This window comes from Dermacentor silvarum, chromosome 1, assembly GCF_013339745.2.
Source record: "Dermacentor silvarum isolate Dsil-2018 chromosome 1, BIME_Dsil_1.4, whole genome shotgun sequence".
In the NCBI taxonomy this organism is placed as follows: Eukaryota; Metazoa; Arthropoda; class Arachnida; order Ixodida; family Ixodidae; genus Dermacentor; species Dermacentor silvarum.
In genome coordinates this window covers 21,606,575-21,634,394 of record NC_051154.1, presented here as the reverse complement: position 1 = coordinate 21,634,394, position 27,820 = coordinate 21,606,575, and the positions used below count along the sequence as shown (strand labels likewise).

General features: G+C 41.7%; 1 protein-coding gene across 11 annotated transcripts in view; it reads right to left on the bottom strand.

Annotated features, from left to right (window-relative positions):
• Positions 1–204: 204 nt before the first annotated feature.
• Positions 205–27,820, bottom strand: part of LOC119457926 (protein hu-li tai shao-like) — a 124,252-nt gene continuing 96,636 nt past the window's right edge. For 3 of the 11 annotated variants that reach the window (XM_037719694.2, XM_037719712.2, XM_049665416.1), the window contains 4 exons: positions 20,913–20,981; positions 16,254–16,336; positions 9,262–9,443; positions 205–1,763 (listed from right to left, as the gene is read on the bottom strand). In XM_037719694.2, coding sequence (XP_037575622.1) covers positions 9,279–9,443; positions 16,254–16,336; positions 20,913–20,981 — 317 coding nt within the window. In that variant the 3' untranslated portion in view covers positions 205–1,763; positions 9,262–9,278. The remainder of the gene's footprint in view (positions 1,764–9,261; positions 9,444–16,253; positions 16,337–20,912; positions 20,982–27,820) is intronic. The other 8 variants (XM_037719719.2, XM_037719737.2, XM_037719757.2 and 5 more) reach the window with 3 other exon arrangements.

The window sequence follows — 27,820 nt, the reverse complement described above, 5'->3', positions numbered from 1 at the left end:
CTGTGAACGAACAATAAATTTGCTCAGATTCCGATACTGGGCAAGCATTCTAGAAGCCAGGTCTACGGATTATCATTTGCATGTTGAGCAACCATCTAAAAGAAGCCATCTTCACCTTTTCCAATGCACCTCAGCTTGCATAAAGCACACAGGAGCTCTGCTAACTAGAGACCTTGGCAAGCAAAGCAATCAAGCACAAACACAAACACTTTCAATTTTTATTCACAGTTTTGTAGGCTGAAAAAGCAGCTCCAGAGTTTCTTGAAATAGGTACACCTTTCAGCTACACTGCGTTCCAGGAGAAGACAACAGCAGAAGAAATAGAAGCAGCCAGAAATGAACGACCGTCGCACCTCCTCCTCGCAACGCCTGGCATGAGACCCAGTAAACATTCGTGGCTACAGACAAACAAGAGGTTGGATGGGCAAGCACATGGCTCTGATGACAGAGCAACACAAAACAGGGGCAAGCACAACAGACCAACTTGGAGACAGGCTGTGGTAAACAGCACACATACTAGAAGATGGGGGAAAACAAGGGGCACAGGAAACAACAAATGGTGCATACGCACAGGAGTCCCAGGCTATGCCAAAACACTGCACTTAGCTGGTGACCGCGACAGCCACCGCTATACATGGGCCCAAGCAAGCAAGAGGGGCAGCAAACACCCTGCTAGGTCTGGAGCCTAGCACGTGCTAGGGTCATGGTGCCACCTCGCACACAGACTGGGTCTCTCCCAACAGCATAATATGTACACTTCCCGCATGTAGAGTTACATGCAAACAAGGCTCTGGGCAAATAAGAAGCTAGGCAAGCATCTCCCAAGTGAATAAATAAACACACTAAAGGCTGGAAGTGATCTGCAATTGGCAGTTGACGAGCCATCTAAGAAATGTGGCCACCCTCTGAGCTCAAATAACCTTCCTTCAAGTACCCCCGTCTGGACAGACAACAAGGGCAAGAATAGAACAATGTTTTCCGTTTTTATTTTTGCTATTATAGTTACAGTTCCCTATGGAACCCTTAACATGCATCTAAAATTCAAAATGCCACAAAAGGACAAGATAAAAGCACTAAGTATGCAGACTTTATATGTGTATGTATGTATATATATATATATATATATATATATATATATATATATATCGATATGGCGATTTATTACACATATTGAATGAGACAGACAAACAGTGCCATGTCTAAACTGTGCATAACTGCACAAACAAGACAACCTTTGCTTTGGCTAGCGTCAACATAACATCAACTGACGTACGCCAGCTTCAGGTTAGAACAAAATCTGCTTGGTGCTCTCGTCAAGACATAAAAATATGAAGCTTGCCGCTCCCCCCAGTCACAGCAATATAAAAGTTACACAAAATAAAAGCTGTCCTTCCAGCGCTGTTTAGCAAACCAACCGTAACAAAGATACAGTTAATTTTTACACACTGCCGCACTCAATATCCCTGCATCTTGCAAGATATGTCAAGAGCCGCAACTAAAGCTGCAGAAGATTGCTTAAAATGAAAAATGGGATTAAAAAAAAAAAAAAAAAAAAAAAACACTCAGGGTTCCCTATAAGAAAGGATGTCCTCCAGCATTTGCAACAATATAAACAAGAGAACCAGAGAGCTCTTGAAGCGTCGTCATCTGCCGTTGCAGTCCATTTTGCTTTAAACCAGCCATAGTTCGATGGCAGTGCCTGCATTAGACCTGGGAAGAATGAGCTTGGGTGCCTGGCAGTTTTCTTCAGCAGAGCGTCACACCTGCGTAAGGCACAAAAGTACACAAAGCAGCACACTTAGCCACCTACATGGGCAACAACATAATAGCAACCCCGATATTAGGCATTGGTTACACAAGTGAGGGGCAAAGCTAGGGCACAATAGAGAATTATACAAACGGTCCTCGATCAAAGTGCCATAGAATTGCCGCGAAACCAGCGCGGTTCGCAGTGCCCAGTTGCAGTGAAGCACAAAGCAGGGGCAACCCTAAGAACAAATTGCTCTGCACCAGTGTTGATACTTGATGCATCCACTGTGTCGTGAATGAAAAAACTAATTTTTCATCTTCAAACTCAGAAATCAAAAATTTATGTATGGTTATGGCAAGCAGCACATTTTTTGGCTGTTGCCATCTCCACCAGTATTAGCTATCTGCGGTTCCACAATTTAACTATTGCAATGCTTTTTTTTTAATTTACCCAGAGTGCGCAACTGCTGGTGTGCACTGGTGCAGGTTATTGAGGATGCTAAAGAGAACTGAAAACACAACTAGTGCCAGAAAAAGATACTGGGGTCATCAGAAGATGGAGACCTTGAATGATGGCTGTGGCTAAAAGTATGTAAGATGTCTCCCTACAATTTTTTTTACAGGTACATTAGATAGATTTGGCAGTGTTTTTATGGAAGCATTACATGGCCTGCCCAGCTCCACTTTTTCCGCTTGATGTCAACTAGAATATCGGCTATCCCCGTTAGTTCTCTGATCCACAGTTACAGAATGGATACTAAGAGAAGGGAAGCGCAGTCGAGGACGGCAGAAAACTAGGTGGAGTGATGAAGTTAGGAAATTTGCAGGCGCAAGTTGGAATCGGCTAGCGCAAGACAGGGGTAATTGGAGATCGCAGGGAGAGGCCTTCGTCCTGCAGTGGACATATAGGCTGATGATGATTGTGGAAGCACGTTCCGACGTTTCTCGTTGGCCTTTCCGTGTTTTATGTTAGGATACATCAAGCATAAGCATGCTGAACAGCTAAACACATGCTTCCCTTGTGCCAGCGCTTATTCTGAGTGTTGTGGTCCAGCATGCCTCTTTCGGCACAGCCCGTGCAGATTGATGTGTTCATCATTGCCGTTAGAACTGCTGCATCTGCTTCCATAGCATTGATGCGCACTTTCACAGCAAGAGAAACGCATTCTATTCAGTGCTCCTCTACATGATACTATGACAACGTATGCTTATCGCAAATAGAGCAATGCTGCAATTAGGCTATGTTACTGATCCACTATGTGAAAAGTGGAAATCCGGTTCGAAATTCGAAATTGCAATCCATAAATTAACAGAATCGTTAACTGATCGAGAATTCATGTACAGTAACTAAATTTGATGGCAATTGGTGCCAACGTGGCTGAGGGCTTGCTTTTTTTTAACGAAACGTCCAGTGGCTGTATGTGTTCAATACATCATAGATAACGTACGTAACATATGTGAAGCGCACAAGAACTGGGTGTTTAGAAACACTGCAATCCGTAAAAACCACGTGGCAGAAATATGAATAGTTTGCAGACAGTTGTTAATATTCCAAGTACAGAAACTGTTGCAAGTCGGTCGTTTTGTTAGCGTTGCAGCAAAATCTTGATTGCTACACTGGGTACCTTGTTTGGATACCAATTCACTAAATTTTTGTTTTCTTTTTTTTTTGCCTGGGGCAATTTGCCTGAGGGTTTCGCCACTTACATTTGACAAGGCAAGATGACACTAAACAGTGCATCATCACTGCTGCCGGACTGCCACATGCTTCGGACCATTGGGTCATGTGTTTAAGTAAGCTTCTTGTGCCGTTCTTACATGCACTACAGAGCACATGTAAAAACAGCTGCATAAATGGTGCATTAGATCTGGCTATCGAGTGGCCGTGAGGACATGTTACTTGCTGTCATGTGCCATTTTTGGATCTAAGTGGTGAAAGTGTTTTCGCCACATCAGCGACATTGCTGAAAAAAATTGAAAAAAAAAAAAAAAAAAGTATGTTGCGATGAGGAATCTAACGCTGGACTGCAGTGTGGCAGACAGACACATTACCTCAACAGCACCACTGAAATTTTCCAAGTGGCTTTTCCAGTTGTCATATCAACCACTGCCTTAAAACAGTCTTTGCCACATTATCTTTGTTGATTTCGGCAGTTTCGACGGCCGTTTCTTGCGCACTTTAGTACATTCTACTCTAACTTCTTGTGGTATAACAACGTATTTAACACCTAGAGCTGCTTCTAGATGCCTCTTTTGTTCGAATAGCGAGCCCTTCGCCGCGCTAACAGATTGTTGTCGAAATGCACTACAGCATGTGCTCTTCCCCCTTGTTTGTGCAGGTTCCTAGCTAGCACTATGATGACGGGAAGGTATGCGTGTGCGACAAGCAGCTCTGTACGTATTTTAACCACTGTATTCTGAAGGTAGTGCAAAACTTTGCAGAATACGGTTGCAGAAGAGCAGTCTGCCGGATCCGCTATTCTGCCGTATCCTCAGAGCGACAAACTGAATTGTTCGCGCGGACGTCCAACGTAGCTTTAGGTACTTTGTTGAATGATTAACAATGGTTGAGCAAGGAAAGCCTCAACCTGGAGCCAATGTGTCAACAAGGGGACTTGTCTTTTGTCAGGATAAGTTCCCCTGTTGAAGTGACCTTGGGCCGAGGTTTCCTTCCCCTGGTTGTCCAATCTTAATTATAATGAACTAGTGCCAGAGTGCACTTACGAAGTGGTTCCAGCTTGTATTTCGAACACTTACAATGGTGCCATAACGAACCAGAAGCTCCATGACACTATGTCCAGTACAAATTGCTTACCTTGTGCAGTTTGATTCTTTGTATTAGTGCTGAATAAAAAGGCACATGTGAAAGAGGGCATTACTAGAAAGTGTTAAATCCTTCACACCTTTCATGTTTCCACACACATATGTTAAAGGGACTGACAACCAATATTCATGGTACCCATTTCTTTTAGTGCAATGGAAAGCTTACCGGTCAGAGTGTCTAATCATGAAGTGCTAACAGAGAAAACGCTATGGAACATTTTTCATCAGAATTTTTTCGATCAGCAGTGAGGATGGAGTCGTTCACCGGAAGCATGCTGAAAACAGTGATAGGCGAGTGCGATAGCCATTATACCCCAGCATTGATGGGAGGCAGATGACAAGCGCAACCGTAGCTGTGAGAAAGTATTATTTTGCTCATTAAGCAGATGTTCCTGCGATTCATGTTTTCTAAATTGTTAAATTATTTCTAAAATATTAGCTACAAGTTTTCGTAGTTTCATGTCCAACTGATTTGATCATTAACCATTCAAGAGTGTTTTTAGCCAAGCCAAGTTCTCGAAAGTGAAACGATGCTTTTACATGTGATACGCAGTTCAGCGTGTTGCTGTAGCCACGTGTGCGCTAATATTGCAGCGCTGGCACCCATTTATGGCACAACTAGTTGATGGTACCTATTATGTCACAAGGAGACCACACACCTCCTGGGTACTTACTCACAAACTCGCAGTGAAAATAGCATGTGTGCCTCCATGCATTGTGGGACGAGTTTGCCGCTCGTTAGCGTGGACTTTGTTTACTTTGTAATACGCATAGAATAAAGCGCAGCATCTAATATTGTATTTACACGATTGTGAGTGGACCCCACCATATCATGCGTGCCAGGAAAAAAAAGTGGCGTACCTGTGAGAGCATTCCATAACGAAAATTTATTAGTAGCTAGCATGGTCATTGGACTACTTGCCTTCACTTGTGCCGTCGTCCTCACTAGCGCTGCCTCGCGGCAGTCACCACTCCCGCACCATTCGTTCAGAAATGTCGAACTTGCGGCCCGCCACGCAGTGACCATGTTGTAGCACGCCCAATATCTCATTTATCTCTCTTTTATTGGTGGTGCCATATGTTTTAGTTTCGATTGGAAGTCAACCCCCCCTCCCCCAACTTCAGGTTTTCAAAATTTAAAGAATAGGTTGACTTACAATTGTGTAGATACGGTAATATACGAACTGAAATTTTAAGCACTAAGTATGCTGTACTTAATAACAGCCGCCTTATAAACAGTAATCTCAGATACTACATCCGGAATACCAAGATTTCAGCACCAGGCTGCGCCCTTACTGGTTTTTGAGACTTTCTTTACCAGTTTAAAATTATAATTCCTACTTAAATTGCGAACAGCATGCTGGATCCTATCACAATAAATCATGGTCATTTCATTTCCATCAATGTCTCAACACATTCTGGCCAGTTGTCAGTCCCTTTAAGACAAAAATCACAGAGGAAACGAACAGATATTGTTGCTTAAGACAACAATGAAGGAAGCAGGCTGCTGCACGACAGCATTGCGACCATAGTTTAGCATACATGTCGAGCTCATGCACACCTCTGCACGGGCTTGCACAGGCCTGAAATACCACACCTCATTCGGCCCAGGCAAGAGTCGGGCCTCTGCCCGACTCTTGCAGAGGCCCATCTGATTTCACTCTAGGCTTCATAACTATACATTTAAACCCACTTATAACAATATTCAAGTGCCAAGAAAATCCTATTGTTATAACCAGGTTGCACGAAAAAAAGCAGAGGGGATAAACATCCTAACGTTTTCATTAGACAGAAAGAAGAACAGTCACACCAACTTATAGCATTACTGGCTTTAGCAATACATGAACGTAACAATGAGCAGCCCTGGCACTCAACTTTTGTGCATGTTCTATGGCAAAACAAATGGTTTACTACAATGTTCCCATGCCACATTATTGGCTATCACAATTAAATATGGCAACTGGGTGCCTGCGCCGAAAAAAACCCTCCAAATCCAGAGCAAAAGAAAAAAAAAAAAAAAAAAAAAAAAGCGAGCCTTGGCATCCGCCGGCGTGCCGCACACCTTCGCCACGCCCGCCTTTGTGCCGCACAGCACGTCTTCGTCACATCGCCCTATGCATCGTCAGCCTCGCATGCCCCTTCTCCCTTTCACTCCTCTGATACACGAGCCAAGTGCGCCGACGTTAAATGGTGGAAGGGAGATGGGAGAGGCATGTGAAGCTGGTAATGTGACAAAGGTGTACTGTGCGGGTTGCGTGACACAAGGCGGGTGTATTGAAGTTGTGTGACACGCAGGCAGATGTGGTGGCTCGCATCCCCCCCCCCCCCCCCCCCCAAAGAATTTCGCTTCCTTTTTCCTTTCGGCGCACACATCCAGTAGCCAGACAATTGTTATAACCCATAACGCGGCATAGGAGCATTGTAATAAGTGGTTTATTTTGCCATAAAACATGCACAGTCTGCTCATTGTTATATCAGATATATTGTTAAAATCTGTATCGTTATAAGTGGAACCGTCTGCACTCTCGCCTCACACTCAGCAGGCAACACTGCAGCAAAAACTATGCAAGTAGTGCGGTAGTAGAGGTCTCACCGTGTGTGTTTCACAGTGCAGTTTTTTATCTGTGATGCTTTCTACAGAATAACTACTTCATATATTACTACAATTTGTGGACATCGGGTAATGTCAAGTCACACATTATTTGTGCACCTTTGTGCTTCCCCGTGCGTGACAAATGTTTTGGTCTCAAAAGCAAGTGGTGCACAGTGGCCAATGGTCTCAGAAATTAGTCAATTGGCTTGTTCTGTGGGGAAAATAGGTTGAGATCCGAGACACTTCCCCTGTAATAAAATTAGGTGATATATTGCGACGTAGCAGTACAAGACAATGTCACACTGGCATATAAGGCATGGAAACACATGCCAGCTCAGTGCCAGCTCAATGCTTAGGACAACCTCCTGTACAAGACCTGCATTACCTCTTTTGCAAGTGCAGGGAATGGTGTAATCTCATTCTGCACAAAGCCTGCTCTTGCAGGATTTGTGCAGAACCTGTTTCATTATGTTTTTATTTGTTTCATCAATCCACCATGATGGACTGACGAAACAAATAGAAAAATTCAGCACTACATGAACTAGTGAAGGAAGAGCACGCAAATTGAAAGGACTCTGGCTGTAATGTGAAATGGCTCCAGCTAGCCACGAACCAATGTACTCGTATTAGATGGGTGTGTATAAGCACATTAGTGGAAAGAGGGAGAGGGGTTTTGTAGCACTCTGGGACAGCTGGTGGAGCTCCTCAAGGTCAGAAAGTTTGAGAAACCCTGTTTTTACTTACATTTCCATTATTCTTAATGAAAAATGAAGAACGTGAAATCCAGTTACTACTATACAAGCGTATATTCGGTCAACAAGATACGCAATTACTACATTCCATGGAATAAAGGTTCTACCATTCTAGCACCTTATTCATTAAAAATTCTGGGGTTTTATGTGCCAGAACTATGATTTGATTACGAGGTGCAGTTAATTTTGACCACTTGGAGTTCTTTAAAGCGACACTAAAGGTAAATATTAGGTCAACATGGACTATTAAAGTACCACTTCAGAAACCTCCGAGTGCTTGTTTTGTGCCAAGACTTACGCCCGTATTCATAAATGCATCTTAACTTGAAGCCCATGCTTGACTTGATATAAATGACGCCTGTCCTGAACGCACTGAAAGAAATGCAATGAGCGCCCTGGGCACGTTCACGCTAGGCGTCAATTAGATCAAGTCAAGCATGGGCTTCAAGTTAAGATGCATTTATGAATACGGAGGTTAGTTTAGAGAAAATTGTGACTGAAGGGGCTGCATTCCTCTAGTGCAATTCAAAACCTCTGCCAGAAGCGAAGCAGTGTCACATTGCAAATGTCATCACCATCCTCTACTGCCATTAGTAAGTTTAGCGCGACTTTATAGTTGCCTTTAGTGTCCCTTTAATATGGACATAACGCTAAGTACACAGGCGTTTTTGCACTTTGGACTCATCGAATGGCCGCTAGAGCCAGGATCAAATCTCTGACCAGCAGCACAACGCCATAGCCACTGCGCTACCGTGGCGGGCACACCTGATTTCTCAAAGTGTCAATGATGGTTAGCTTGTGTATCACTTTGTGCTATCCTGAATGACAAGAAAATAAGCTCATTATTGCTATGCAATGTAGATAACGAGTCGTAATTGCTTATGCCTTGTTATTTTTTTACTACAAAATATTGTGATCTTCTTGCCATCCTAAAGATATTCTCACCTGTAATACAATTTTGCTAAGATGACAATGAGCTGGAAAAGCAGCCTTTATAATGAAAGGAAATAAATATATATTTAAAAAAAAATGATCGTAAGATGTTGACCCACTGGTGCACAAGCAGTGAAGAGAAATCTTTTGCTGGACACTTGTATTACTTTGGCAGCTCTTAAATGTTCTTTTAAAGGTCGACCATGGCAAGAAGCATACCACTCTTTCTCTGACGTGATCCGCCAGGAGCCATAAAGCCGGCACAAGGATGATGGACTACATGACTCAAATTCAGGGACAGAACTTTTGCTTAGTTCCAAACCTGTTTGAAGTACACTTGCACCAAACTACCAGGAGCAACCGAGGGCACTGCAGAAATAGTGCAGCTTGGTGACAGATCAGCAGGCTCACTTGCAAATGGATGGGGGCTACTGGCTTCGGTTCTGCCACTCAGAGGCAGCCTTCTCTTTGTCCTCCTTTTCCTTACGGTGCTTCTTCTTCTTAAGAAATGAGGGTGTCCGCAATCCCCCCTTTTTCTTCTTCTTGTCCTTTTTGGGTGACTCACCCTCGACATCCTTCACTGGCGAGCTCTGCTGAGAAAGACCAGAATGCCACAGGCATGCCTGTCAGTGTAATCTAGCCTGTGAACTCAAGTTTTTTTTCAAGATGAACACACAGTTACCCTCACAGTGTTAGATTGTAATTGCTGCAATTGCAATTGTAATTGCACTGCTTCAGAATGGGGATCTCGGCTGCATTCAACCACAGATTTTTCTCTAACCCCGAGAAAAGCTGCATGAAAGAACAAACCTAAGCAAGCGAATTTTGTGCCAATATGTGAGAGAATTATACGCAACTGAGCTATGTGCGATTAAGTACACCTCCGAGAGTGTGCAAACACATGTATTAAACAGCCACAACAAAATTAAAAAATTAAATTATGGGGTTTTACGTGCCAAAACCAGTTCTGATTATGAGGCACGCCGTAGTGGGGGACTCCGGAAATTTGGACCACCTGGGGTTCTTTAACGTGCACCTAAATCTAAGTACACGGGTGTTTTTGCATTTCGCCCCCATCGAAATGCGGCCGCCGTGGCCGGGATTCGATCCCGCGACCTCGTGCTCAGCAGCCCAACACCATAGCCACTGAGCAACCACGGCGGGTAACAGCCACAACAGCTTGATCAAAGAAAGCAGGCTTTACACAATTGCCTACTGCACAAGTACAAGTCAAAATTAAACCATCACCTCAAAATCCTTAAATCAGTTCATTTTACAGAAAACAAACAAATTGCAATACTAATGAACAATATTCATGAGCAATCTCTAGAGCAAGCCCAGAGATAAAAGATTTTCTGGAGTCAGATTTTGATCCTTCTTGACCACTTGGAGGAAGGATGTGCAGGCAGCAGTAACAGCTTCCAAAGCATTGAAATGCTAACTGTATAAGTGGTGTCCAAAACCTGACATCTATGACGTATTTGCAGCTCCCAAAATTGCTCCCAATGCATTCAAGCAGCTAAAGCATAGCCTTTAAGATCTGCATTTTAAATCCAGAGGGTGCCACGTCATGGGGCGTGGGTTTGAACACCATCTACTGTATCTCGCACCTAGCAGCACCAGATTGTGTTGTCAGACAATACTCCATGTCTATAATGCACATGAAGGGGTGTTCATATGACATCTGTGAAACTCATGTTACTTGATTAGGTGTAATAACTGACTGATTAGGAGCAACTGTGTGATACTTAGTAATGGTGTTAATTGATTAGGTGTATTATTACAGTGTGCCATTAGCTATTTCTGGACCCAACTTGACAGGAAGAAATATTCTTTCAGTGTCAATTTTCTATGATAGCCATGGTTTCTTCCCTTCCTTCCTTTACTGTGACCCATAAGCAGCCATGAGCTAAATTAGAAACCCAGCACAATAAGATGGGTTGGGCGATTCAAATGTAAGGACAGAACCCTTGCTTAGTAACTCACAGGATAACATGGAGCAAAACACCTTAACAGTTACCACTAAGTCAAGGCATTCTAGTGCAAAAACATGTTTTAATGCACACTCAAACCGAACTACCTAGAGGATGAACAGGATTTGGCACTTAAGCTCTACTGCAAGTGGCCTGGAACTCAAAAAGTCCAAGGACACCCAAACACTTCTTATGAGTTGTGAATTCGAAAGCATTAATGTCCAACGGAACGCCGCTGAGCAGTCTTTCGAGTCATGAACTCGTCACAGGCAAGCGAGCGCATTGAGATGTTTGGTGAACGCCTCCTAGATAGCACAAGGCTGGTGCACTCTGATCAGTGACGTCATGCTACCTTGCCTGATTGCCATAAAACCTAATGGGGATGCTCCCGAGTAAGCCGCGGTGATTTTGCCGTCTCTGCTTTTGTCACGCAGGGCTTGGCAATGGAAATTTTGGTCAAGTAACATGACTTCATAAAGCAGAGTAAACAGGCCTCTAGGCGTTGGCTCGGCACGTTTTGATTTTGCCTTGCCGAGGTGCAGTTAGAATGCAGGTGAGAGCTTGCGCAGACAAAGAATGCATGGCTAACACGAGCTTCCGAGAATGAGAGCAAGAGTGACACAGTGATGCCCTCTCCCCTCACGCAACACCTGGCGTGCTACTGCGGCAGCAGGTGTACCCTTTCGCCCGCTCTGCTCTGTCGAGGCGCGCTCGTGATGTGGCATTGCAGCCAATGGGAATTTAGGTGACCTTTTTCGCTTGTCCAGATGACAAACGCTGGCTTTCTCACTAAATGTGCCATTTGATGCTTTCATATCAATAAAAAGTTTAAGAGAACCAGCGATGCAGTTCATTTTAGAGTTCCTAGCCCTAAAACAGGTTTTTTTAAAATCTATATTCAGCATAGTTTCATAGCTATATTTCTAGAGAAAAATCTGGCACTGCATTCCGTTACAAGCATTGTGGGAATCATGGTTACACCAATTTTGCTATGATTTGGCATGGCTCTGTAGAAGAAGCTAACTAATTTATTGGTCTTTGTAGTTGTGTGCAGGCCTAGCAAAATCCATGCAGTGCAATCATTCTCGTGCTGGCTTAGTCATTATACCAACCATGCATGCAGACACTAGTGCCAGAGTTCCCTCCAGTATTTCTAGGATGAAATTCTATGCCCATTCTGCTTGTTCAAAACAGCTGTCACAATCAATGAATGATGTTCAAAGCACTGCAGACTGTCCTGCAAGGCTTTCATCAGTAAGTCGCATCCACATATTTCATTGAGGTCGGGGAGAACGCAAAAGTGCTGGTCGCTGTCACATAGCTGAATTATTGCTTGCTTTCTTTTTTTAAAAACCTGTTAAGTTCTAGAGCAGATCAAACTGTACTGCTCATCCTGGAGTTGCGACGCTCTATTCTACTATCAGCACGAACAGTCGAGAGGTCAAATCCACTTATGGAGGCCAGAGGGGATACTGCCTTTTATCTTTAAAAAGATCAAGTTTGTAGGCCCAAGTTCTTGGTTGGTAGTTAGCTTCACAGAAAGAGCCAAGTTCAAGATTTTTTTTTTCTATAATTAACTCTGCTTCCACGAATTCCATCTATCATTACACTTGACTGTGTTCTCATGTTACGAATTTAGTATTTAAAAGTGGAGTATTTCCAAGTCAACTGAAAAAAGCAAAAATCATTCCAGTATTTAAAAAGGGTGATCGCTCCTGCATTTCTAATTATCACCCCATAGCAATTGTTCCATTCTTTAGCAAATTCATCGAAAAATGTATTGAAAAGTGCCTGACTAAATACTTCTCAAAATTTAACGTTCTTTCACCAAATCAATTCGGCTTCAGGGTAGGTTCCTCGACCTGACTATGCTATACTTTCTTTCACAGATAAAATAAAATGCACCATAGATGCCGGTTTCTACGCAGGATCAGTTTCTTATCGATTTATCCAAAGCATTTGACTAAATAAGTCACGTCTTCTTACTTGCTAAACTACGGGCTGTAGGCGTCAATGGCCCTGCACTAGAACTTATAAAAAGTTACCTAACAGATAGACAACAGGCTGCGTATTTTAATTCTCACTTTCTAAATTCAGAATAAACAATAAAGGGGTTCCGCAGGGGTCAATACTTGGCCCACTTCTATTCCTGCTTTATGTAAATGATTTACCTGGCTGCCTATCAGAAACTGAGGCCTTGCTTTACGCTGACGACACCACTTTACTTGCAACCGATCGTTCACTACGTCTCTGACTTCTAAGCTAAATACAGATCTGAGCAATATTTTAATGTGGTGCCATCTTAACTCCCTAAAAATAAATCCTGCCAAAACGTCTTTTATGCTTTTTCATTAAAATCATAGGACACCTGAATTCATTCCCACTGTCAACCTAAACTCTCTTGTCATCAGCGCAGTAAATGAATGTTCATTTCTTGGTATAATTCTAGATTCCAACTTAAAATTTACAAGGCATATTGCCTATTTGAAGAGCAAACTTGCTCCCGGTATTAGAATTCTACTTAAAGCTAGGTATTACTTTAGCAAACCAACATTGCTAACTCTGTATGATTCATTTATTCATAGCCATAGCAATTATTGTATTACAGCATGGGGTAACACATATCCAACCCATATAGCACCGCTACAGCATTTGCAGAATCAGGCCATCCGGATATTATTGTTCAGCTCATTCTACTGCAGTGCTTCTGATATGCTTCGAAACCACAATCTACTGCCAATAAATAAACTTGTTAAATATAACTTGGCGTTATGTTATTTAAAGTTAAATGGTCCTCCCCCAGTAAATATATTTTCGGAGGTTACCTTGGTAAACTTGAACTGCACAAGGTTTGCAGCGAACAATAATTTCCTATTGCCACTAATTCATACTAATTATGGAAAGCAATCTGGATCTTTCACAGCATTGTCTACTTGGAACAGCCTCCCATTAGATGCCAAGCGCTCTCTTCATTAGGTCTCTTCAAGAAAACCTTATTCACTTTTCTACTAGAGAAACAAATTTGACCACATATCTAGTCTATTCACTTCACTCCGGCTCATTTCTCTTTCGTTTCTTTTTCCTTTATATGATTTACAATTACGCACACAATAAGCTTCTTTAATTTGTTTTGTTGTGAATGCTTTAGCTACTACCTTAATTGTACTAATAGTTAGTGACTGTATTATTTCCAGTTGGTACTTCATTTACTTTGCCCAATATTCCACTTAGTGATTACTACATTGCTGTTTTAAGTTATATATTAGCACAAGTGTATATTTTCTGTCAGGAGGTCCGTATTCTACTTATGAAAGAAAATAAACTGAAACAAAAACACTAATTTGGTAACTTAAACTGCTGTTACATGTACTGTCAAAGTAACCAATGTTGCTTGCAGCACTGCATTCTGTTAAGGAAAGTGATGTTAGCATACCCTGCCCTTTCCTTGAGTCCACAACTCCCAATGTGCAAGTAGCTTGCATATACAAATCACACCAGCATGAGTAGTATCAATGCTACAACTGACATACATGCATCAATGCTCAACTAAAAAACACCTGAAATCTGCATTAGAACAGTTGTGAGCCTCCACAAACTACAATCTTCAAAGGCACTTGTGCTGTTAACCACAGGGCAATTACCCCCCCCCCCCCCCTCTTTTTTTTTTCAATACCCAATACAAGACCATCCAATTTAGAGGCGGTTCTGTTTAAGTGATTTCTCTTTACAGAGATTCTACTGTGGAGACAAATTGGATGTACTATTTATAAATTTCATCATTAAAACTAGTTTAAGTAGCGCAAAGAAAAAAAAATGCGGCTTCCAACAGCTGGTTTCATCCCCATAGAAGGCTTCTCTCAAACACAACTGAAAGAAAACTCCATAAAGCTAGCTCACAAAGCCATTCAGTAAACTGGGACATACAAGGAGAAATAGACATGCACAGAGGTAACCTACAGCTTCACAATAAGGTGATTGTGTAATATATAAAGTGCTGCAATTTCCAAAACATGTACCCCATAAGGAGTCTTTTGGCCTAACTGGAATTCCGTATTATTCCAGCCATGAAAAGACCATTATTTAGTATGCAGAATCAGGAAAACGACCTCCCGACCATTTCTCATGAGGTGTCAACTTAAAGGCATGTCTTACTGCAAAAAACTGAAGGCCAGCCGCCTGGTCTTCACTTTTTTGTTACAAGGTGTAAATTCCTCAATGTTCACAAGTGTTGGTGCTGTGTGAAACACCACTTGAACTCAGACAAATGACTGTTCTTCAAAAGGTGCTCACTAAAAGCGGATATCAATATGTTATGTAAATTTACACACCCCAAGTTACCACTAGTAGCTACAATGTTTGTTCTGCAGGCACTAGAAAAGCTCAAGCATTGTAATACATTACACTGATATTCTTTAGACAAGGAAAAATCCTTTTTAGTGTACAAATTGTAGAAAGGAAGGAAAGAGGCAACAGGACAGAGCGCACTGATAGTTGCAAAAGTGCGCATGTCAAAACATGTTGCCCATTACTTTTAGCTGATGCAAGCAAAACAGAGATAACCACGTTTAAAAAAGCTTTAGCGCTCGACTAACCAAGCTGTCACTTATTCTTGTGTAGAGCATTAGTGAAAAACTGTCATAAGAATAGAAGTAGCAACATCGGGTCAAAGATCAATTAAACTACAAATACTGAGTGGTTGACATTCTTACATTTGTTTTTACGTGCAAGCTAACACTTTCCAATTAGATCTTTTAATTTGATGACCCGAAACTTCTCAATGGCCCTGGGAAACAAGTTATAGCCTGTGATGTGTCACGCTATTCCAAGGCAGTTAGGTATCCATTATAAATATGTGCAGCATTGAGTGGGTGCTGGCTATACAAAAATAGAGATTTCAAATGGTAATTACTGAGCAGGAGATGTAAACTTGAACTCTATCAAAAAGGAACTGCAGCTTTTCCACACAAATCAGTGTGCAATGCAAAATATAAAGGTGCGTCATAGGAAGATCTTCCTTTATGCTTTCTTAGTGGAGCGGATATTTTGCCTTCTGCTTGTTCAATTAGGTCCAAATTATTGATGTTTCATTCACCCAACATGGAGAGAGTTCTTGAGGACAGCTTTATCAGCTGTTCTCAGCCCACCTCAGCACCAGTGCTACAAGCAGGAACAATATATACAAGTGCTGTGGTGAAGGACTACCCAAAACACGTAATTCACAGCAGACCAGAATAAAGGAGCTGATAACACAAGGCATGTGCACACAAAATGTATTTTTTTGGGTCTTCTAAGAATGCATGCCTAATCAAAGCAACCGTTGAATTTGCGTATCAAGGTATATCAATGAGCCACACAAGTTTCCTGCTGTTACAGTAACATTTAGGACAACAAAAGAGTGAGGAAATTGGGCACATAAAAGTCAATATGAACCTCTTTGCTGCTGCGCGATGCTGCTGAAACGTCGCCACTTTCAGCTGACCTCAGCTTCTCATCTCCATTCACTGGTGCATCACCTGCAATGACAGCTAGGAATGAAGCACATGCTAGCTAGAAATTGCAGCCAGACAACACTTACAGAAAGAAAATCAGGGCTATCACACTTTCTTTTTTTTATACACTAGTGTAGTGATGCAAAATATGTGAAAGAACAAGATGAAGTAACAAATAAGGTTATTACACAACATATTGGGAGTTCTTGTGTGCACAAAGGTGATACCGCAGTGGAAGAAATGACATAGAACATCAAATATAGAGGAACTAGAAAAACAAAGACACTGCAGCATCACATACAGTAAAAGTGCTCTGGTGTAAACTGCCCATTTAGGCAAATATGGTCATAATAGTTTAAATTTATTATTAGTGAACACTATACATATGCTTGTGAACCAAGTCTTTCTTTTTGACAGACAGCAGTATACATTGATATAGGTGCCATAAAACTGTCAATAGCTGTGGCTAATTACACTAAGAATGGGCCTTTAGTATCATCATAGCGTCTCAAGCAGAGCTACGTGAGGAAGTGTCAACCCCTTGAACAGGCTACACTTGACCTATAACCTTAATGCAATAAGGAATGCAGAAATGTACCCCTCCCCAAAAAAGTTTTCGGAACACAGGATCCAAGTAAAATCAAAATTTCATTGCAGCCTTGGCACACATCCTTGAACCGAAAGGTTGAGTTGATACTTCTCCGCACAGTAATCGCATTCCTGACATACATTTAACACTCCGCGATAAAGTTGCGAGAAAATTTAACTTCTCATTTTCTGTGCTCTGAAAACTTCCGAGGTCGACTGTACAAGGAAAATGCCATGCAGTGACAGTGCATCACTTATGCGCAAGCTGACCCTATTCAAAACTTTTACATATCACCATTTTACAAATGTTCCAGGAATGTTTTTCATAATTCATATTTTCATTAATGCAGAATTCATAGGGGGCATTGCAATAAGCTTTCATCGCCTCACCATGTTAACACGCACCTAGTCTTTTGGAGACTGTTGGGAGTTACACCACAAAGATGAAAAGACATGGAAATGGCCGGTCAGTTACATCAACCATTTTTTTTTTTTTTACTGTCTTTCTTTCCCCATCTGGCACAACACCTGTCTGCTAGCACTTCACACTGCTCGCAATTTTTCTAGTGTGACGACACTTCACAAAGAACTGCTAGTTTAAAGCACTACTTAATTTACTCTAATTGCATCACGCAGTGCAGTGTCACTGCCCTTAAACCCTTAAATGGCTCATTACAAACCCTGCCTGCATGCTGGAATTCCAAACAATGAAATGATCTTGACAAAGAGGCCATGAATAAGAATGCTGCTTCTGCCATACATTGTGAACTAGTAATTGTCGCACAATTAATATGAAAAAGCACCTGAGAATGTAATGACAGATGCTTAGGACCAGAGATGTGATGCAAGCAAGCAGGACAGTGTGTGTGTACATGTATAATAATAAATTCTGGGGTTTAACCACAATCTGATTATGAGGCATGCCGTAGTGGGGGGGGCTCCAGATTAATGTTGACCACCTTAGGTTCTTTAACGTGCACCCAATGCATGGTACATGTGCGTGTGTGAAGGATGACATGAAGAGGCAATACTTTCAAAACGCTAGTGCTTTTCTGTTGGTGCCCTGGTCAGAAAAATATTACAGGGCCCCAAACATTCTGGAGCCCTAAAGCAATAGCTTCCTTGCCTCTGTGCATACGATAGATGCAAACAGCGTTTGTGGTTTGGATTGGGAACCTGATTTGTCACATATAGCTTTACTGAAGGGGTTTAATGCCCTAAAACAATACACAAACACGAACATTTCTTCCCATGTTAGGCCATAAAGGCCTAAAATGGGAAGGTTTTATCTGGCATACCCATACTTGTTGAGTGAAGAGAAATACCATCATCGAAACCCAGAAATTGTAAACTCGCCAATAATTTTATTTATGTTAATACTGAGGGTTGATATGAACAATGAAATGCATTAAGCATAGCAATCTACTGTACTTACATTACATATTTTGTTGTAAAATTGCTTTTAAGCTGCAGTGGCTCTGCATGAACATGTAAAGCACGACTGTAAAGCTTACTTTAAATCTGACCGTTCCTGCACACTCCCTATTCCAGCACATGCAAAGCTCATTAATGCCTCAACATTTGGGGCCCCTATCTAAACTCCAGACTTTTGTTTATGCCACATTTCTGGTCTAAATGTGCAAAAATTAGTCCAACTCGATGTTGTGCAAATACATGGCCAGCAAGGTCAACAAAAAAGAAATCTGAGCGCCTGCTGTCTCCTTTCATTGTCCTTGTTTATCTTGTACAGCTGAAATGTAGTGCGAACTTTCCTAAACTGCAATCATTGTGGAAAAGCACCACCGCTGACGAATGGGCAAATGTTCCAAAACAGACTCGCGACCCCCAGGATGTGGACAGTCAGATTTTGAAGTGGCTTGATACCTTTGAGAAAGGACATCTAATGATCTCTTTGGACATGCCCTGCCAGACATTGTGCACTGCAAATAAACTTGTAACAAACCTGGAGGTCTTTCAGCATTGCATCACCAAGGTGTAGAACATTGTCACTGCTTAGTTTCTTAAGAGCACCTAGTATAGGACATATTTTAATGCATTAAAGCTCACCTACACCCAGAAAATATTCTCAGGATTAACCTCAGAGTAAAATGCGGCAACTCTAGCAATCCACTTAGTATGAAATTGCTTCCCGACGACTGTGCACCTTAGGAAGTACAGAGTGTGAGCTTTACTAGGATGCAAATTTTGTGCTGCAGTTTTTACTGGGTTTACTTTGGGAGTTTCTGGCAGATGGGCACATGTTCTCTTGTATTACAGCCATGACATCGAGCTCCCCCTCTTTGTATAACATCATTATGTGCCATTCGCATCTCTGCAGAACCATAGATGAAACACAAAGTATTTACAAGGCAGAAAGAGCCTGGAAGATGGTACATGCATATCCAGTGTCATTGTTGCCACAATTCATATGGGCTTCTTAAATGATGCACTAACAAAGGAGTGAGAATGTTACTTCCGAAAAAAAAAGCATTGAGAAGCTTTGAAATTTCGTGCACCACTATTCAAGTATTGAGACATGAAAGTTTGTGGGCATCATGGAAATTCGAAAAAAGGTTACCAAAATATGGCAAATCAGTTCTTTGGATGCCTGAAAGATGGAGGAAGGTTCATGAATGGGAAAAAGATCATCTATCTACCCTACTGCAGAATGACGCTACAAAGGGAACCCTTTCGAGTTTCTCGAAAAAAAAAAAAAAAAAAGCTTCGCAGACGAAGAAAAATTTGCCCTTATCGAGGGGCAGGACAAATGTTTCAATTGTGATGCTTGCTTTCTGAGAAATCGCTATGGGTTTCCTTTGTAGCTTCATGCTACCATAGGTTGGATGACATTTTTACCTTTCATCGGGGTTCACAACTTAACATTTGATATTCTTGGTAGGTTGTGGGGTGGCATTTTCTGGGAAACACAGGCCTAATGAAAAATATAACAGAAACATGTACTAGTCAGTTTTTTTTCTCAGCTTTGGTATTTTAGTCTCCCACATGCCATGGGTGGCACTGCCAGAAAACATGTGTTGATTCCCTTTGTTGCGTGATGAATTGCAAAAGTATCCAACACTTACTATTCAGACAAAGCAAACTGCCATGATGAACTTTTATTTTTACAATAGGGACCCGAGTACAACTTGCAAAAGACATTAAATTATAACAGTGTGTAAGCAGTTTTGAAGAGTATAGTAATGTTTGCTATTTTCGAATTAGAATGAATACCAAAATGCTTGAACTTAGTGATACTCATGAACTCCGGTTTCTTCCTGCATACTGTATATGCACAAGTGTAACAGAAAAAGCCTATTACTTGCAGAAATTACGACAATTGTAGTTGCAGTCTGAATATAGCTGTCACATTAAGTGATGATGCTTGACCTGATGTGCACACACTCAATGCAAAGTCGATGGCTAATTTATGAGACTGCCTCATTTTCGTGGCAGAAACTTGGCTTTTCCTGGAAATTTCCAGGCACTGAAAGGCTTCCTGATGGCCATGTTTCAGAGTTTGCAGGCACCCTATCATAGCAACTTTAAAACTACCTGATGCGAGTCTGAACTTTATTATTTCTCCTTGCCCACTGCCTCGCCATACTTCTGCTGTCAGAGCATAACCAAGGGTGACAAGCACCTGGCAGTCCTCTTATCCTCAATGCAGCTCCCAAGCAGGTAAATGCCATTAACATGCCATAAAACAGCAACAGAACAACAACCTGTAAAAACAATGAGAGAGAAAAAAGACCCACTCGCTTCCCCCTCACATCAGACTTGGTTGCACATTCATATGACAACAAGCTTAATTCAAATTTATACCAAAGTGGAGATATTGTGTTTAATGCTTCTTGAGAAACAATGGAAAGCTCAATGATAATAAGCCAGAACACAAACATGAAGGAATAAAAAAAAAAAAAAAAAAAAAAAAAAAAAAAAAAAAAAAGAAGAAGCTGTAAAAAGGAGCCGGACTAAGCATGCCATGCCATAAGCTCCGACTACGCACACTTACTCTGGCGCTTGGGCTTGCGCTCAGACTGCGCTCGCCGCCCAAACTGTTGTGGCACGATACGCTCTTCCTCTGCACAGCAAAATTCATGCAGTGCCATGCACAGGGCATGCAGAGTGTGCACAAGCAGCACGGTCACAGGTGCAATCAAAACAGGGAATGGGGGAGAAGTGGGGAGGGAAACAGAGTCAGCAAATAAGTACATGACAAAATTGAGGTTGAAACAAACAGCCTGGAAGAAAGTTCATTAACTAGAGGATGCCCTAGAGAAAGGAGTAAATAAAGTTGACCTCAATTTAAATACCTGGTTGGCTAAAAACATACAGCTTCCTAAGCGATAGAGCTTTCCAGTCAAAAAAAAAAAAAAATTGCCAAGGTGAAAGACAACTTCGGTAGCCCCGAGATTTCAGTGAAAGCACCCTACTTCATAAGCAAACGAAAGCTTAGGTAGACTTGATTTTTAATTAAAAGCCCAATGTACATTTATTGTGCAATAATGTTTTAATTATAGCTTTATAAACATTTTGTAAACATTGTCATTCCCCCAAACCCCTTCCCCCATGTGAAGTAGCATGCCAGAGTCGCATCACTCAAGCTGACATTTCCCTCATTAAAGTCATCTCCACCCCAACCCCTACCTCTCTCCACAAGGTGGATGCCTATAGTAACCCCATTTTTAGCTGGGGGTGGAAACTGTACCGGCAAGGAAGTTGTCTAGTTGTACTGATGCAACTGTATTCATACTACTAAACGCTGTAACATACAGCTTCATGAACAAAATATCAGGAAAGCAAGTTTAAAATATAATTATAAAACAGCCCCAGGGACGCAGACAGCAAAAAGAAAAAATAGGACAGCACACCATCCTGTTTCTTTTCCCTGTCTGCGTCCCTGGTGCTGTTTTATAATTATGTTACCATACCAACTCGCCCAGCTATCCCTACATTTAAAATATATGCATCCAACATGCATATTGCAGCAAAGCCTAGAAAAAAGTGCATCTACAAAGGCAAAAAAAAAAAAAAAAGAGGACAGAAATAAACACACACACACAAACACACACACACACTGATATGATTGCAAATTTTGTATTTTGCAACAGCCTAAGTGCATGCACTATAAAAATACACCTAAAGGTCTTAAAAATGGCTGGACAAGAATCTGTTTACAATGGTAAGCTGTGCCTTGGAAAACACTACGCATCGCTATCAAGGCTAAATCTAATGCCACCCGATCAGGAGCAGCAATCACAAATGTTCGCATTCAAGAGATAAAGACTGGCCAGCATGTCTGTACTGACCAATTGCAAGACATTAAGTGCAACATTCTTGTGAAGGCAGATCCCAAAATGTGGTACTACCTGCAACGTTTACAATGTAGTGTGATGCTTTTATATGCCTAAGTAATGTCTGAATAGAGGAACGGAAAACAAATACTACAAACAAGGAGGAGAGGGCACAAGAAAGGTATTATCAAAGAAAGTGAGAAAAGGGAATGTGTGTACTAGATGTTCAAATCTGTGGGCTTCCCACCATAAAAACAAACATAACATACAAGCCCGCTCATTTAAAGCAAAAACTTTATATTAACTTTATACATGCGACAAGGCCCTTATTTGATGCTATCCCTTTCTGTTTACAGGTCCTGAAAGTTAACATGAAAGCATGCAAGTGGACTGACCACCCCGAATTGCTAACTGAACGTTGCCTGAACAGCAAACATAGCAAGGCATGTTTTGCAGGGTGAGGTAGTATATGGACACTTTTGTAAATAGGTGGTAGAAATGGGGGAAAAATTGTTGTGCCAGAGTATCAATAAGGGACAGTTTCCAGAAAAGACGATCCCCTTTTTTCCGACAATTTTGAATATATTGAAACCTTGGTTAGCAACAGCATACCTTTAAAGGTGCACTGATGCATATTTTCAAAGTAGTAGAAACTCTACCAAACACTTCTCACACATAGGAGGACGACACTGGGCAAGTTAACCTCAAAACGCTGGACCTGGCTTCATCAACATTATTGTGACGTCATGACACAGAGCAAAATTTTCTGCCGTTGTGTAGCAATTAGGCTATGTGTGATCATGCTATTCACAAAAAGATAAGCTAGAGTGCTAGGTGTATTTCATCTGGCTGCGCTCACAGCGGCTGCCATTGCCGGAATGGAGTGAGCCAGTACAGTAGACTTCCGTTAAAATCACTCTAGCTAACCTGATTTTTTGGTTAATTCGATCCTGTCCAAAGGTTTCAGCCGGCGCCCATGCATTCCCATGGTCCAAAACCTTCATTATTTCGATCCTAAAATTCGCCTTTGCCTGATAATTTGAACTTGACCAGTCGTGCCGGCACGCATGCGCCTGACCCCTATGGTGACACCAATAGTTGACCTCTTTAGTGGCAGCGTCTGTCTCGGTGAAGCGTAGGGCACAGTGCATGTGTTGAACACACGTCATGTCCCGTCCAAAATGCCTGTTTCTGGCCTGACCTAGAAGATATGCAAGCAATAATCATTGCTCACAATGTCTGAATATGGTATTTACCCAATTCTAACATGGGCATTTTCCCCCAAAAGAATTGGGCCAAAAATTGCCAGCTACGAAACCAAAACTGCCTTCACAGCATTTGTGTACTTTACCGCATAACACGGATGTATTGCGGCGAAGCCGACATCAGGAAACGGGCCGCCATGGTGCAACACTTTAGACCCTTACCCAAGTAACAGCTTTCAAATTTTTCTGAACAGAATTTACACCGAGCAAGAAGAGTTCTGGGTAGTAGCTTTTATCAGGTATGTGCACCGAAGAGAATCGGGAAAGAATAAATTTGTCTTTAATATACCTATAGCTGACCAGCAATAGAAAATTACAGAAGCCATCCCAGTGCAAAACTGAAAATGCATGAAGAACCAACTAGCATAAAAGGCTACTGCCACAGGAATAAGACTTTTAAAGGGATGTTGAAGAGGTTAAAAAAATTAAGCTGATCACACAGCTAGTGAAAGTTTACCATAAACAGCCACCAGGGTTTTCAACACTCAGTAGCAAGAATGTTTCAAGACCCTGAGGTAAATCCGATATGGAGGGTGCTGGAATTTTCTGGTTGGAGTGCTTTGAATGCGCTTAGCTAATGAATTGTCCTTGCAAAGCATTAAATGTTGCTCCTTATAGCACACACATTTGTTCAAGTTAAGCGGCTATAGATTGTACATGAACAGGAACCACATGCTTTGCTAGCACGTAATGTTAGCTTACAGCGCTTGTGACCATGAGTGATACCAGCACACTGCCTTGGCCACGACTGGCTTGGCATATCTGTGCTCACACTCCCTCCTGCTTTTTTTCAGGCATAGTCGGCAGAAAAGAGATGCTGTCAATTGGATTTTGTCCTTTAGCATTTGCTTTTTCTTCCACATTGCTTGCTCGTCATGAACTAGCAGCAATTGGTCTTTACATCTAAAGGGGTCTGCCGAATAGCCATCACGTTCCGTTTACGTCTCGAAGATACATGAAAGCCGGTGTGGATGTTGGAAATCAGCGCCGAAAGAAAGGATGAGGAAAAAAATCTTCACAAAATGATCTCACTGTTCTATTTAAAATTTTAAATATGATTAAAGTTACCGTAATAAAAACTTTCCTGCATTCTTTTTTCAGCATCACGGTGTAAATGGACATTGCCTAACTGAACCTCCTTGCAGGCTGTTTCTTATCATTCCTTCTAAACCTGCAATGAACCTATCAAGCCATCAATAAAATACATTTACTTACAAAGAGAGAGGGGAAAACAAAGAGGGAGGAAGACAAATCAGTCCTTGTGACTTTTTTTTAATCGAATAATGCATCACAAAATTCCATAGGGGCCAGGTGTTAGTAATTAAAACTTTCATTTATCAAAGAAGCATAGACTCATAAAAGACTGCTGATAGAAGGATAGAAGTGTTGTCACTTTCTTGTTCTCGTCTTGCAGCTATGGTGCTCCATCTTTCATTTATGAATAATTTTTTACAGTAACAAAATGGCCGTCAAACATCAATTGAATGAATTACAAACAACATGCTACAGCAAAATTTTCCTTGCCTAGAATGCTTTTATAGAGGAGAAGTGATTATGTCCATTAATTTAGTACTGCCATTATAACACTCTGCACCTGCATAGTCTCTACCTAATACGCAGGCTATTCAGTCGCCTTAGTAAATTGACAGATACATAAGCAGCATACAAGATATGCCATTTCTCTGTGCCATTATTTGATGGTCTTTGATGGTGCCTCTGTGTAGGAGAACGTCTGCTTATGCATGCCTGCCCAACTTGAGAATTATATTAGTAAAAAATTTTGCAGCCATGACAACGGAAGGAAGAAACAGCACGCATTCTTAAAGTCTACCATGAGTACACACCTTTTCTGGGATACGAACTCAGTTTATGAAAAATGATTTACCTTTAGACGCAGCACCCAAGCAGCAGCAAACTTGGAACAGCAGTAACTGACAAGCAACATATTGTTTTTAGATCACAGTGACTTTAACCAAGTTCGCCTGCTTCAGGAACATCAATGAATGAACTTGTACGAAGCAAGTACCCCTCTAATGTAAAGCCCCTGGAGCAAAACTACTTTACTGTCCTTTTACCGACTGAAGCGAAAATTCTTAGCAAACAGGATTTATTTTTCGTAAAACTTGATGCAACAGTCCAAATTCATAAACTTCTACGAAAAATTCTGGAGCGTCATCAGGTATGCTCATTGTGTGCAAGATACTCGGAAACAGTGACAGTGAGAGATGACAGAGGAAGCAAAAACTAAACGTTCTGTGTTCAGTCTGCTTTAGTGGGGCAAGTTCTGTATGCGATCGACACATGCTAGCGTGTTTTCCGTCTTCATTTCTACACAAGCAGGGAAAAGGGGGGGGGGGCACAAACTAACAGTGGGCAGCAGGCAATCTTTGGGATAAATGTGCGGCTCCAAGGTGTGTCTAAAGTGTCAGACTTTGAAGGCACACAAAAAATTATCCCTCAAGTGTTGCGCAACTGGCTAAGCAGTCACATCAACTTTGGGCATATTTAGGCAGACAGTAAGTTGGCTACATGTCTATGCTGCTCTGAGTCGATTGAAATCCTATTTTTGGTGAACGGTTATTATTGCAGTAGGTGCTGGGTCACCACTCTTCGCATGTGCTTATGAGGATGTGTCATCCCAGCACAGATTGAATACCAATGTGTGCGGCATGTTTACACATGCTGAAAACATTACATGCATTGTAGAATTACAGTTTACTATACAGCCTTGTGACCAACGATATGTTGCTGCACCATACACACTGCAAGACTCCTCACACTAATGCCATGACAACACTGATTAGGCTCCTTTAGCTCACATGTCCACACAGCCTGAACATTCTAAATGTACATATTCATCTTAATTCTTATTAATGCAGTTAAACCTGGATATAATGAAATTGACAAATTCCCGAAAAACTTCGTTATATGCAAGTTCGGCACGAAAATTAGAAAAAAAAAAAAAAACGCTTACTGTATTTCTAACCCGCCCTCAATTGTAACGTGCACCCGTTTTCCGCGACCAAAAGAGAGGAAAAAAAATCCTTTACAGTATCGCGCACCTCATGCTTTCATACAGAAATGCAACTATCAAGATTTACTCCCAATACACTAAAGTTGCGATGAAAAAAAGAAGTCCCAGTTTCGCCCGAGAGGCGAAGCATCGATTGTGACAGCAAATTAGCAGACAGTTATACAAAGTAAGGATAGTAGTTTTATCAGCCGTATAAACTTGTGAACATTCGCTGTTTAACTAAATTGGTAGACTAATGCTTAAGCACAGGTACTACAGCACATGGTCGAAGCTACGGGAGCTAGACTCGAAGTGCGTAGGAGGCAGCCATATTGAAATGCCGATGGCAATATGGTAGCACAAATTTAGGGTCGTACTCGATTCGAATGACAGGCAATTTTTGGACCCGTTTTATCAGAAAAAAAGTGCGCGTTAGATTCGAGTACGACCCTAAATTTGCGCTACCATATCGCCATTGGCATTTCAATATGGCCAGGTTTGAATGAAGGGAGGGGGAAAGGTCACGCCCGCGGCGGCAAGATCGCTGGGTCGAGGGATGCAGGCCCGCCTCGCACACGCACGCTCACACGCACACGTGCGCTGGCTCTCGCCTCGCAGTTGCAGTGAATTCAAGCGCGCCGCCGCCGCTTCGCATTCCATCGCGGCGGAGAAGGTGCTTCCGGTTGCTGCTCGCGTAAAAATGACAAAATTTGGGGCGAAATCTCTAGGTTGTCGGCGGGGAAAACTCGTTATTTCGAGGGGGTCTCCCGCTGCCAGTTCGTTACGTAGAGTTCTCAAATACATGTGCTTCTATGGAGTAAAGGTGGGGAATAGAAAAACTTCGTTATATCCAGGAATTCGTTATATGGAGGTTTGTTATAAGCAGGTTTAACTATTTAAATATGCTCCCTTCAGCCAACAGGACCAATTAAGGGAACACAAATTAGGTTGCTGAAATTAAAGCTTTGACAACTAGTATGCATTCATTAAATTGAGGTTTGACTGTACAATGTTCTACCTAGTCGTTGACATGATGTGAACGAATTTAACTTCTTGAAGAACACTCTTACTGGCTCCACCAGCAGTGTCTGCATTAACAGTTTGAACCGATTCCAAGCATTCATCTGCATTAGAGGTGAATGTACAGTTGAATGCTTGAAACATATCTAAACAGTATTTCTATCAGCACAACAAATTTTCATTAAAGAAAACTTGTGACAAGCTCAAGTTTTTGAGATTGGGTGATGTAAAAATGAGCACCTAGAGCCGATATGCACAAGATTAAGCAACTATTTAGCGATTTAGTGACATACAGCATCATAACAATGCTCTAATTGGAATAATGATT